Below are 14,329 nucleotides of genomic sequence, written 5' to 3' on the forward strand. Positions count from 1 at the left end.
CAATGCTCTTCAGGCTTGGCCTCAGCTAGCTGCGGTCAGGTTCATCAGATTTCAGTCGGCTCACGACTGTAGCCTATATCAACCATCAGGGGGGAACAAGGAGCCCCCTGGCAATGTTGGAGGTTTCAAAGATAATTCTATGGGCAGAGGTTCACTCTTGCCGTCTCTCAGCTATCCATGTCCCAGAAGTAGAGAACTGGGAGGCGGATTTTCTAAGTCGGCAGACTTTTCATCCGGGGGAGTGGGAGCTCCATCCGGAGGTATTTGCCCAGTTGATCCAACTTTGGGGCAGACCAGAACTGGATCTCATGGCGTCTCGTCAGAACGCCAAGCTTCCTTGTAACGGGTCCAGGTCCAGGGATCCCAAGGCAGCGCTTATAGATGCTCTAGCAGCGCCCTGGTCCTTCAGCCTGGCTTATGTGTTTCCACCATTTCCTCTGCTCCCTCGTCTGATTGCCAAGATCAAGCAGGAGAGAGCTTCGGTGATCTTGATAGTCCCTGCGTGGCCATGCAGGACTTGGTATGCAGATCTGGTGGACATGTCATCCTTTCCACCATGGTCTCTGCCGCTATGGCAGGACCTTCTACTTCAAGGTCCCTTCAAACATCCAAATCTAATTTCTCTACGTCTGACTGCTTGGAGATTGAACACTTGATTCTATCAAAGCGTGGTTTTTCCGAATTGGTCATTGATACCTTAATTCAGGCTCGAAAGCCTGTCACCAGGAAAATCTATCATAAGATATGGTGTAAATATCTTCATTGGTGTGAATCCAAGGGTTACTCATGGAGTAAGGTCAGGATTCCTAGGATATTATCTTTTCTCCAAGAAGGATTGGAGAAGGGTTTGTCAGCTAGTTCCTTAAAGGGACAGATTTCTGCTCTGTCTATTCTTTTGCACAAACGTCTGGCTGAGGTTCCAGACGTTCAGGCGTTTTGTCAGGCTTTAGTTAGAATCAAGCCTGTGTTTAAACCGGTTGCTCCGCCATGGAGTTTAAATGAAGAGTTTCGGAGTTATCTGCTTTACAATGTGATTCCCCTTATCTGATTTTCCATGCAGATAAGGTAGTGTTACGTACCAAACCTGGGTTTCTTCCTAAGGTGGTATCTAATAAGAATATCAATCAGGAGATTGTTGTTCCTTCACTATGTCCAAATCCTTCTTCAAAGAAGGAACGTCTATTACACAATCTTGATGTGGTTCGTGCTTTATAGTTTTATTTGCAAGCTACGAAAGATTTTCGTCAAACATCTGCTTTGTTTGTTGTCTACTCTGGACAGAGGAGAGGCCAAAAGGCTTCGGCAACTTCTCTTTCTTTTTGGCTAAGAAGTATAATACGTTTAGCTTATGAGACTGCTGGCCAGCAGCCTCCTGAAAGAATTACAGCTCATTCTACTAGAGCAGTAGCTTCCACATGGGCTTTTAAACATGAGGCCTCTGTTGAACAGATTTGTAAGGCGGCGACTTGGTCTTCGCTTCATACCTTTTCTAAATTCTATAAATTTGATACTTTTGCTTCTTCAGAAGCTATTTTTGGGAGAAAGGTCTTACAGGCAGTGGTGCCTTCCGTTTAAGTTCCTACCTTGTCCCTCCCTTCATCTGTGTACTAAAGCTTTGGTATTGGTATCCCACAAGTAATGGATGAACCCGTGGACTTGATACACTTTTACAAGAGAAAACAAAATTTATGCTTACCTGATAAATTTATTTCTCTTGTGGTGTATCCAGTCCACGGCCCGCCCTGTCATTTTAAGGCAGGTGTTTTATATTTTTAAACTACAGTCACCACTGCACCCTATAGTTTCTCCTTTTTTTCTTGCTTGTCTTCGGTCGAATGACTGGGGGTGGCAGTTAGGGGAGGAGCTATATAGACAGCTCTGCTGTGGGTGTCCTCTTGCAGCTTCCTGTTGGGAAGGAGAATATCCCACAAGTAATGGATGAACCCGTGGACTGGATACACCACAAGAGAAATAAATTTATCAGGTAAGCATAAATTTAGTTTTTTTACTATTAATGTTGGCAAATGTGTTACTTAAATTAGTCACATGTTCCTGTATCACTTTTTACACTATAAACCATGCTCTCCCCTTTCTATAAACCATGCACTTCCCTGCTAATCAGTTATGTTGTGTAGCCCTCAGGTTAGGCCCACATGTGCTTCTATTTTGGCTTGATCCTGGGATAAATTTGGGCAGTTGTGTTGCAGTCTCATACCAGATAGCTTGCAACACCTCTGTGAACCATTAACTTTTCATTCCTTGCTCTGCTTCCACCCAACTTCCCAGGCAGCCTCCTTTAAAGAGTGCCTGCTTTGTGTAAATAGTTATTTTTTTTGTATGTGTTATTGCTGTATAAGGCCTAATACATACACATTCTGTATGACTCTATGTGAGTGCTGACTGAACCCAAATTTTTTCTTTCGTGATTCAGATAGTGCATGACATTTTAAGCAACTTTCTAATTTACTCCTATTATCAAATTTTCTTCATTCTCTTAGTATCTTTATTTGAAATGCAAGAATGTAAGTTTAGATGCCGGCCCATTTTTGGTGAACAACCTCGGTTGTCTTTGCTGATTGGTGGATACATTCATCCACCAATAAAAAAGTGCAGTCCAGAATCCTAAACCAAAAAAACAGCTTAGATGCCGTCTTTTTCAAATAAAGATAGCAAGAGAACAAAGAAAAAATTATAATAGGAGTAAATTAGAAGGTTGCTTAAAATTGCATGCTCTGTCTGAATAAAAAAAAAATGGGTTCAGTGTCCATTTAAGCAAAGCAAAACCACAAACTGTTTTAAAAGAAGTAGAACTAGAAGAAGGTAGACTATCACTAATAATAACATTCTGTTATTCACTCTTCCAGAAACTGTGCATTGAAATGCAAAAATGTCAACAGGTCCACAGGGTCCAGGCTAAGACAGGCTATTTTGCCTGCAGCAGAGAAGAGGTCCTAAGAATGGTGTTTAGGTGCCTGGGATGCATAAGTAGGATGTTACAAATTTAGCCAAGCTGGGATATTTATCTTTGTTAGCTTTTCACCAATGCAGAGGATTTTCCTCCTTGGCAAAAGGCCTCTCAACAAAGTAAGCCTGGACTTCATTTCAAACTTGGCTCTTAATGTCCTTTTCAAGTTGCCCCTCTTTATTATTTTTCTCACTGCTGCCTCCTAGTTGTTCTCACTGGTTTCCAACACACTGTGTGATTTATGTAGATCACGGGGTGACTGTGAGAAAACACAGCAAATCATTTCTCATGCAGCCAGACCGTGTGAGTTAGCAGGTCTGTGATTTAATATAAATGATTCAAATGACTCCTCCTATTATTTCTTGGTTGCACGGGTGATCTAACCCACATAAGCCAGGAGTAGTTGTAAGCTAAAAAAATAGTCTTATACTGAAAAAGTTAAAAGTAAATGTCTGTAGATGTCCTTAGGCTAAGGCCATAACCTCAAAGCACAATATCATGTGCAGGAGTGAAGCAACTGGTGCCATGCGCAGACCGATCGAGTGAGATTAGTTGACAACTATTTTCATAATTGACTATCGATTATTTTCATAATCGATTATTATCAATTATATTGATTAGTTGTTGCAGCTCTAGCACAAACCTTATTATTACTATATCCATAAGTCTGTTGTTGACAAAGCTCAGAAAAAAATCTTAAGCTACCCATTGGTAAACTGTTTGTATTGTTATATTCGCTGATCTTAAGACAGTTGATAAAGGGGTAGATTTTTCATGAGGCAAATGCTCACTAAATAAGCCTGACACGGAGGTTTATGAAGCAGCAGTTCTCTCTGCCACCTTAGAGTTGGTGGATAAAAATCACCCCAGACTTATTCTACCAGGGTGAATTACAAACCCTTCTCTCGCACAACTGGTTGTGCAAGAGGAGAGGACGACATTGCATGAGTGGACGCTCTTGCAATGCTAAATATAGGAAACACATATTGTGCACCACGATTTGAAATCTCAGGTGGACAGGTTCATCTAAGTTTGCAATCTTGTCCATTCAATCAATGTTAAATCTGGTTTAACCCCTTAATGACCACAATATACCCTGTATGTCACTGGTCATTAAGGGTTTTTTCAGGACATAATAGCACAAGTCTAGCAAGAAGACGCTATTAATGCCCTCCCTCTAGCAGGCTTTGTGGAATAGAGCAGTCTCAACGCTGGTGGCAAGACCGCGCTATAAAACAATCAAGTCCCAAAAAAGGCCAGTGACATACAGGGTACGTCGCTGGTCCTTAAGGGGTTAAAACTTGCAAAACAATTATAGCAATAAAAGATCAACATTTCTCCAACATAGGTGTGTCCGGTCCACGGCGTCATCCTTACTTGTGGGATATTCTCCTCCCCAACAGGAAATGGCAAAGAGCCCAGCAAAGCTGGTCACATGATCCCTCCTAGGCTCCGCCTACCCCAGTCATTCTCTTTGCCGTTGTACAGGCAACATCTCCACGGAGATGGCTTAGAGTTTTTTAGTGTTTAACTGTAGTTTTTATTATTCAATCAAGAGTTTGTTATTTTGAAATAGTGCTGGTATGTACTATTTACTCAGAAACAGAAAAGAGATGAAGATTTCTGTTTGTATGAGGAAAATGATTTTAGCAACCGTCACTAAAATCCATGGCTGTTCCACACAGGACTGTTGAGAGCAATTAACTTCAGTTGGGGGAACAGTGTGCAGTCTCTTGCTGCTTGAGGTATGACACATTCTAACAAGACGATGTAATGCTGGAAGCTGTCATTTTCCCTATGGGATCCGGTAAGCCATGTTTATTTCGATCGTAAATAAGGGCTTCACAAGGGCTTATTAAAACTGTAGACTTTTTCTGGGCTAAATCGATTCATTATTAACACATATTTAGCCTTGAGGAATCATTTTATCTGGGTATTTTGATATAATAATATCGACAGGCACTGTTTTAGACACCTTATTCTTAGGGGCTTTCCCAAAGCATAAGCAGAGCCTCATTTTCGCGCCGGTGTGGCGCACTTGTTTTTGAGAGGCATGGCATGCAGTCGCATGTGAGAGGAGCTCTGATACTTAGAAAAGACTTTCTGAAGGCGTCATTTGGTATCGTATTCCCCTTTGGGCTTGGTTGGGTCTCAGCAAAGCAGATACCAGGGACTGTAAAGGGGTTAATGTTCAAAACGGCTCCGGTTCCGTTATTTTAAGGGTTAAAGCTTCCAAATTTGGTGTGCAATACTTTTAAGGCTTTAAGACACTGTGGTGAAAATTTGGTGAATTTTGAACAATTCCTTCATGTTTTTTCGCAATTGCAGTAATAAAGTGTGTTCAGTTTAAAATTTAAAGTGACAGTAACGGTTTTATTTTAAAACGTTTTTTGTACTTTGTTATCAAGTTTATGCCTGTTTAACATGTCTGAACTACCAGATAGACTGTGTTCTGAATGTGGGGAAGCCAGAATTCCTATTCATTTAAATAAATGTGATTTATGTGATAATGATAATGATGCCCAAGATGATTCCTCAAGTGAGGGGAGTAAGCATGGTACTGCATCATTCCCTCCTTCGTCTACACGAGTCTTGCCCACTCAGGAGGCCCCTAGTACATCTAGCGCGCCAATACTCCTTACTATGCAACAATTAACGGCTGTAATGGATAATTCTGTCAAAAACATTTTAGCCAAAATGAACACTTATCAGCGTAAGCGCGGCTGCTCTGTTTTAGATACTGAAGAGCATGACGACGCTGATAATAATATTTCTGAAGGGCCCCTAACCCAGTCTGATGGGGCCAGGGAGGTTTTGTCTGAGGGAGAAATTACTGATTCAGGGAACATTTCTCAACAGGCTGAACCTGATGTGATTGCATTTAAATTTAAGTTGGAACATCTCCGCATTCTGCTTAAGGAGGTATTATCCACTCTGGATGATTGTGACAAGTTGGTCATCCCAGAGAAACTTTGTAAAATGGACAAGTTCCTAGAGGTGCCGGGGCTCCCAGAAGCTTTTCCTATACCCAAGCGGGTGGCGGACATTGTTAATAAAGAATGGGAAAGGCCCGGTATTCCTTTCATCCCTCCCCCCATATTTAAAAAATTGTTTCCTATGGTCGACCCCAGAAAGGACTTATGGCAGACAGTCCCCAAGGTCGAGGGAGCGGTTTCCACTTTAAACAAACGCACCACTATACCCATAGAGGATAGTTGTGCTTTCAAAGATCCTATGGATAAAAAATTAGAAGGTTTGCTTAAAAAGATGTTTGTTCAGCAAGGTTACCTTCTACAACCAATTTCATGCATTGTCCCTGTCGCTACAGCCGCATGTTTCTGGTTCGATGATCTGATAAGAGCGGTCGATAGTGATTCTCCTCCTTTGGAGGAGATTATGGACAGAATCAATGCTCTCAAATTGGCTAATTCTTTCACCCTAGACGCCACTTTGCAATTGGCTAGGTTAGCGGCTAAGAATTCTGGGTTTGCTATCGTGGCGCGCAGAGCGCTTTGGTTGAAATCTTGGTCGGCTGATGCGTCTTCCAAGAACAAGCTACTTAACATTCCTTTCAAGGGGAAAACGCTGTTTGGCCCTGACTTGAAAGAGATTATCTCTGATATCACTGGGGGTAAGGGCCACGCCCTTCCTCAGGATCGGCCTTTCAAGGCAAAAAATAAACCTAATTTTCGTCCCTTTCGTAGAAACGGACCAGCCCAAGGTGCTACGTCCTCTAAGCAAGAGGGTAATACTTCTCAAGCCAAGCCAGCTTGGAGACCAATGCAAGGCTGGAACAAGGGAAAGCAGGCCAAGAAACCTGCCACTGCTACCAAGACAGCATGAAATGTTGGCCCCCGATCCGGGACCGGATCTGGTGGGGGGCAGACTCTCTCTCTTCGCTCAGGCCTGGGCAAGAGATGTTCTGGATCCTTGGGCGCTAGAAATAGTCTCCCAAGGTTATCTTCTGGAATTCAAGGGACCTCCCCCAAGGGGGAGGTTCCACAGGTCTCAGTTGTCTTCAGACCACATAAAAAGACAGGCATTCTTACATTGTGTAGAAGACCTGTTAAAAATGGGAGTGATTCATCCTGTTCCATTAAGAGAACAAGGGATGGGGTTCTACTCCAATCTGTTCATAGTTCCCAAAAAAGAGGGAACGTTCAGACCAATCTTAGATCTCAAGATCTTAAACAAGTTTCTCAAGGTTCCATCGTTCAAGATGGAAACCATTCGAACTATTCTTCCTTCCATCCAGGAAGGTCAATTCATGACCACGGTGGATTTAAAGGATGCGTATCTACATATTCCTATCCACAAGGAACATCATCGGTTCCTAAGGTTCGCATTCCTGGACAAACATTACCAGTTCGTGGCGCTTCCTTTCGGATTAGCCACTGCTCCAAGGATTTTCACAAAGGTACTAGGGTCCCTTCTAGCTGTGCTAAGACCAAGGGGCATTGCTGTAGTACCTTACTTGGACGACATTCTGATTCAAGCGTCGTCCCTTCCTCAAGCAAAGGCTCACACGGACATTGTCCTGGCCTTTCTCAGATCTCACGGGTGGAAAGTGAACGTGGAAAAGAGTTCTCTATCCCCGTCAACAAGGGTTCCCTTCTTGGGAACAATAATAGACTCCTTAGAAATGAGGATTTTTCTGACAGAGGCCAGAAAAACAAAGCTTCTAGACTCTTGTCGGATACTTCATTCCGTTCCTCTTCCTTCCATAGCTCAGTGCATGGAAGTGATCGGGTTGATGGTAGCGGCAATGGACATAGTTCCTTTTGCGCGCATTCATCTAAGACCATTACAACTGTGCATGCTCAGTCAGTGGAATGGGGACTATACAGACTTGTCTCCGAAGATACAAGTAAATCAGAGGGCCAGAGACTCACTCCGTTGGTGGCTGTCCCTGGACAACCTGTCACAAGGGATGACATTCCGCAGACCAGAGTGGGTCATTGTCACGACCGACGCCAGTCTGATGGGCTGGGGCGCGGTCTGGGGATCCCTGAAAGCTCAGGGTCTTTGGTCTCGGGAAGAATCTCTTCTACCGATAAATATTCTGGAACTGAGAGCGATATTCAATGCTCTCAAGGCTTGGCCTCAGCTAGCGAGGGCCAAGTTCATACGGTTTCAATCAGACAACATGACAACTGTTGCGTACATCAACCATCAGGGGGGAACAAGGAGTTCCCTAGCGATGGAAGAAGTGACCAAAATCATTCTATGGGCGGAGTCTCACTCCTGCCACCTGTCTGCTATCCACATCCCAGGAGTGGAAAATTGGGAAGCGGATTTTCTGAGTCGTCAGACATTGCATCCGGGGGAGTGGGAACTCCATCCGGAAATCTTTGCCCAAGTCACTCAGCTGTGGGGCATTCCAGACATGGATCTGATGGCCTCTCGTCAGAACTTCAAAGTTCCTTGCTACGGGTCCAGATCCAGGGATCCCAAGGCGGCTCTAGTGGATGCACTAGTAGCACCTTGGACCTTCAAACTAGCTTATGTGTTCCCGCCGTTTCCTCTCATCCCCAGGCTGGTAGCCAGGATCAATCAGGAGAGGGCGTCGGTGATCTTGATAGCTCCTGCGTGGCCACGCAGGACTTGGTATGCAGATCTGGTGAATATGTCATCGGCTCCACCTTGGAAGCTACCTTTGAGACGAGACCTTCTTGTTCAGGGTCCGTTCGAACATCCGAATCTGGTTTCACTCCAGCTGACTGCTTGGAGATTGAACGCTTGATTTTATCGAAGCGAGGGTTCTCAGATTCTGTTATTGATACTCTTGTTCAGGCCAGAAAGCCTGTAACTAGAAAGATTTACCACAAAGTTTGGAAAAAATATATCTGTTGGTGTGAATCTAAAGGATTCTCTTGGGACAAGGTTAAGATTCCTAGGATTCTATCCTTCCTTCAAGAAGGATTGGAAAAAGGATTATCTGCAAGTTCCCTGAAGGGACAGATTTCTGCCTTGTCGGTGTTACTTCACAAAAGACTGGCTACTGTGCCAGATGTTCAAGCCTTTGTTCAGGCTCTGGTTAGAATTAAGCCTGTTTACAAACCTTTGACTCCTCCTTGGAGTCTCAATTTAGTTCTTTCAGTTCTTCAGGGGGTTCCGTTTGAACCCTTGCATTCCGTTGATATTGTTATTATCTTGGAAAGTTTTGTTTTTAGTTGCAATTTCTTCTGCTAGAAGAGTTTCAGAATTATCTGCTCTGCAGTGTTCTCCTCCTTATCTGGTGTTTCATGCAGATAAGGTGGTTTTACGTACTAAACCTGGTTTTCTTCCAAAAGTTGTTTCTAACAAAAACATTAACCAGGAGATTATCGTACCTTCTCTGTGTCCGAAACCAGTTTCAAAGAAGGAACGTTTGTTGCACAATTTGGATGTTGTTCGCGCTCTAAAATTCTATTTAGATGCTACAAAGGATTTTAGACAAACATCTTCCTTGTTTGTTGTTTATTCTGGTAAAAGGAGAGGTCAAAAAGCAACTTCTACCTCTCTCTCTTTTTGGATTAAAAGCATCATCAGATTGGCTTACGAGACTGCCGGACGGCAGCCTCCCGAAAGAATCACAGCTCATTCCACTAGGGCTGTGGCTTCCACATGGGCCTTCAAGAACGAGGCTTCTGTTGATCAGATATGTAGGGCAGCGACTTGGTCTTCACTGCACACTTTTACCAAATTTTACAAGTTTGATACTTTTGCTTCTTCTGAGGCTATTTTTGGGAGAAAGGTTTTGCAAGCCGTGGTGCCTTCCATTTAGGTGACCTGATTTGCTCCCTCCCTTCATCCGTGTCCTAAAGCTTTGGTATTGGTTCCCACAAGTAAGGATGACGCCGTGGACCGGACACACCTATGTTGGAGAAAACAGAATTTATGTTTACCTGATAAATTACTTTCTCCAACGGTGTGTCCGGTCCACGGCCCGCCCTGGTTTTTTTAATCAGGTCTGATAATTTATTTTCTTTAACTACAGTCACCACGGTACCATATGGTTTCTCCTATGCAAATATTCCTCCTTAACGTCGGTCGAATGACTGGGGTAGGCGGAGCCTAGGAGGGATCATGTGACCAGCTTTGCTGGGCTCTTTGCCATTTCCTGTTGGGGAGGAGAATATCCCACAAGTAAGGATGACGCCGTGGACCGGACACACCGTTGGAGAAAGTAATTTATCAGGTAAACATAAATTCTGTTTTTCTGTATTTAGTTCAACATAAGATGAGTGATATTGATAAAGATGTTCTTCTTATACAAGCAAACAACTAACTCACAAATTAATTGCTTATTGTCATGCACTATCATTCATTGTTAGGAAGAAGTTGTCCATTAAATTAAATATAGTTAAAGGGATAATAAACCTTAATTTGTTTTCTTTCATGATTCAGATAGAGCATGTAATTTTAAACAACTTTCTAATTTACTCCTATTATCAATTTTGATTTGTTCTCTTGCTATCTTTATTTAAAAAGCAGGAATGTGATGCATAGTAGCTGGCCCATTTTAGGTTGAGAACCTGGGTTATGCTTGCTTATTGGTGAGTAAATTTAAGCATCCAATTACCAAGCGCTATCCATGGTGCTGAACCTAAAATGGGCTGACTGCTAAGATTTACATTTCTGCTTTTAAAATAAAGATAGCAAGAGAATGAAGAAAATAGGAGTAAATTAGAAAGTTGCTTAAAATTTCATGCTCTATCTGAATCATGAAAGAAAAAAATTAGGTTCAGTGTCCCTTTAAGATAATGATACTCCCTAAGCTCTTGCAAAGCTTCTTCTGTATTTATTGTATACTGTTGCATTACTTATTTTTTTCCCTTTGGCTATAGAATGGACTTTATTGACATTCTCTTCCCTTTCTCTCATGCAGATGTGTTTGACAAGGAGTACAAGGAAGCTTATGAACGCCTAAGCCCTGAATTACTAAAGTTCACACAGATCTGCGATCAGCCCCCGAGCACCGGTGTGATTGAGTGCAGGAAAACATTTGGGCAACCATTCCTCTGAACTCATTACGTCCATGTCTCTAGTATGCCACAGCAATAGTGGTCGGTTGCTATTTAAGTGTTAAAGTATAATGGGAATGAGTTTACAGATTTGAATAGATTCCAAGTCTCACCTTGTGTTTGTGTGTTCTGGGGAGAGTTCAGAACAAGGAACAAACAGTTGGAAAGGTTTTTCTGTCTTAATGAAGAAGCACACAAGACAGAGTCTGTACGTGGCTAGAAAAGAGAGAGGTCTTAATGTGTTTCCACAGTCTGGAAATTATTCTGTTTTCCTTTTTTAAGGAACAAAGTTGAAGAAACGACTTCGACATCATTCCGAGTGTTTTAGTTTACAAATATATTTATATTAAATGTTATAAAATATATTGGTGTAAAATAAGGTTTTAAAGATGCATAGATAAGTCAATATCATTTTATATTTTATTGATGAAGAATAGTGAACAATGACCGGTTTAATTGGTAATGTGTTACTGTGCCTTACTGAGGGGGCACTGTTCTATTTGTTTGTTTGTTTTTATTTAATCGGATCTTAATTTATTATTAATCATGGCAGCTCAATTGTTTGGAGGGGGGGAAAGTGAAGTTCCAGCAAGAGCTATTTATTGTGCTGTAATAAGCAACTTTTAAATGAATGCAATCAATCTGCAGTCAACCTTGATAATCTTAACTGTATTCTCCTAGCTAGCTAATTTATGTTTTAATGATTTTGCTATATTCATAATTAGCAATAAATGTTCTAGCCTTGTCCCTAAAAATGTCACATGACGGTAGATGGGACTAATTTTAACCCACTGGTTACCACTTGCGAGTAGCTGTGATAGAGAAATATCTGGAGCTAACTCCCATAACCACAGATCTCATCATCCCTGTGTGGCTTTTTCCTTCTCTATCTTTGTTGCTTGTGCTCTGCCGTTTCTATTAACATTAAGATAACAGCAAAGGTCTTGTAGTCTTTAATAAATAATTTCTGTTGTTGCCACCATGGAACAAAATTGTGCTTTATAAAGTATAGCACAGAAGAGATTGAAAAGGATCTAATTGTGAAAGTACATACCGCTTCTGTCTGTACCAGGACCTATAAGAACATCAGTTTCTTGATGACTGAAATGGTCACATATTTATTGGTATGTTATACGTTTGTGAGTTGTGTAAAAACAAGTTTCATTATTTGCTTTTTTTATCCCTCTCTTTTCAATTTCTTTTTGCTTTTCTTTCAGTTAACTAGGATTTGCTGTGAGGTTTTAATTCAGTGCAAAAACTCACAGACATAAAGTGATCACATTAGGTTATTTTACTGAGCATTATATTGTAAATTAAAGGGACAGTCTACTCCAAAATTGTTATTGTTTAAAAAAATAGATAATCCCTTTCCCCACTTATGCACAGCCAACACAGTTATATTAATATACTTTTTACCTCTGTGATTACCTTGTATCTAAGCCTCTTTTGACAGCCTCCTGATCACTTGGCTATTTATTTATTATCTATTGATTTTAGCCAATTAGTGCAGTGTCATCCACAACCCACGGGAGAGAGCACAATGTTGGCCACTTTGTATTTAAAGTTAACTACTCCTGTAGGATACTTTGTATTTAAAGTGAACTACTGCTGATTGTGCTCAAGGGCAGGGCATTTCTCTCCTTTTGTATAACTCAATTATTGTACCTACACCTGTAATGTTTTATTATTACTTGTAGAGCGCTGCGTAATCTGCTGGCACTTTATAAACACCTGATAATAATAATAACATTTTATCTATATGGCTCACATGGATTAGCAGTGTCTTGTTGTGAAAAGCTACTAAAAAGCATGTGATAAGAGGCTGTCTGTAGTGCCTTAGAAACAGGCAGAAATTTAGAGGTTTAAAGGTTATAAAGTATATTAATATATCAATGTTGGTTGTACAAAGCTGTGGAATGGGTAGTAAAGGCGTTATCTATCTTTTCAAACAATAACAATTTTGGTGTTGACTGTCCCTTTAAGTGTCTCTCCTTAACATAAGATATATTAGTGAACTCCACTTAATGAGATACACAATTCCAAAAGGTAAAAATTGCCTTTAAAATAATCCCGGGGGCCTTGTAATACTGACAAAGTAACTTATTGAATCTCGGCAGACCAGAGAGCTTTAAAGAATTGGCCCAGAGTTTATAATTAATTCTATAAGCTCCAAATATTGTGTGAGAAAATGTAATTTTGATGATATTTCTTTGATTATAAGAGGGATATTCTGATTATTTGAAATATCCCTACATATGGGACAGAGTAAACTAAAATGTGACACTAAAATTAAAGGGGAAGTATACACCAATTGTCATTTAACTGCATGTAATAGACACTACTATAAAGAATAATATGCACAGATACGGATATAAAAATCCAGTGTAAAACATTTTAAAAAATTACTTAGAAGCTCCCAATTTAACACTGTTAATGAGATAAGCCTGGGAAAACCACTGAAAGGGGCTGATAGCAGAACCTCCCCTGCTTATGAAAAGATCCATTATACAAACAGGAGCAGTCTGAAGTATGTATATATCAGTATAGATCTAAAACTTTTGGGCTTGGCTAGGAGTCTGAAAATCAGCACAATGTTATTTAAAAATTAAGCAAAACTATACATTTTTACAAAAACACACCCGGATGGGCTATTTAAATGGATCATCTGCAAAATATTTATGCAAAGAAAAATCTAGTGTATAATGTCCCTTTAATGTTTATATCCTCTGATGAAATCTAAGCAGTAAAGGAAATGACATCAGCAAAGTTTGCTGATTTAAAAGTCTGAGGCAAACTACCGCTATGATATCAGATCTAGAAGCATAACAGGAAATTAAATAGACAAAAATTATATATTGATTGAGGTATTTATTCAACACAAAACAAGAATTCCTCTGTCATAATTGCCTGGTCTTACTTGATGGAACCTTAAAGGGATAGTAAACCCAATTTTTTTTATTTGATGATTCAGATAGAGCATGCAATTGTAAGCAATTTTCTAATTTACTCCTATTATTAATTATTCTTTGTATCTTGCTATCTTTATTTGAAAAGCAAGAATGTAAAGCTTAGAAGCCAGCCCATTTTTGGTTCAGCACCTTGGTTGCGCTTGCTGATTGGTGGCTAAATGTACCCACCAAATAGCAAGCACTATCCATGGTGCTGAACCAAAAATAGGCTGGCTCCTTAGCTTAGATTCCTGCATTTTCAAATAAAGATAGCAAGAGAACAAAGAAAAATGATAATAAGAGTAAATTAGAAAGTTGCTTAAAATTGCATGCTCTATCTGAATCATGAAAGAAAAAATGTGGGTTTACTATCCCTTTAAGGTTTTACTGAACTGCCGTAAAGGACTTTT

General features: G+C 40.7%; 1 protein-coding gene across 2 annotated transcripts in view; it reads left to right on the top strand.

Moving 5' to 3' along the window:
- DENND4A (DENN domain containing 4A) overlaps positions 1 to 13,981 on the top strand; it is an 858,339-nt gene extending 844,358 nt beyond the window's left edge. For both annotated transcript variants that reach the window (XM_053718534.1, XM_053718535.1), the window contains exon 32: positions 10,836 to 13,981. In XM_053718534.1, coding sequence (XP_053574509.1) covers positions 10,836 to 10,972 — 137 coding nt within the window. In that variant the 3' untranslated portion in view covers positions 10,973 to 13,981. The remainder of the gene's footprint in view (positions 1 to 10,835) is intronic.
- Positions 13,982 to 14,329: the final 348 nt, after the last annotated feature.

The sequence above is a fragment of the Bombina bombina genome, chromosome 6, assembly GCF_027579735.1.
Source record: "Bombina bombina isolate aBomBom1 chromosome 6, aBomBom1.pri, whole genome shotgun sequence".
Lineage (NCBI taxonomy): Eukaryota > Metazoa > Chordata > Amphibia > Anura > Bombinatoridae > Bombina > Bombina bombina.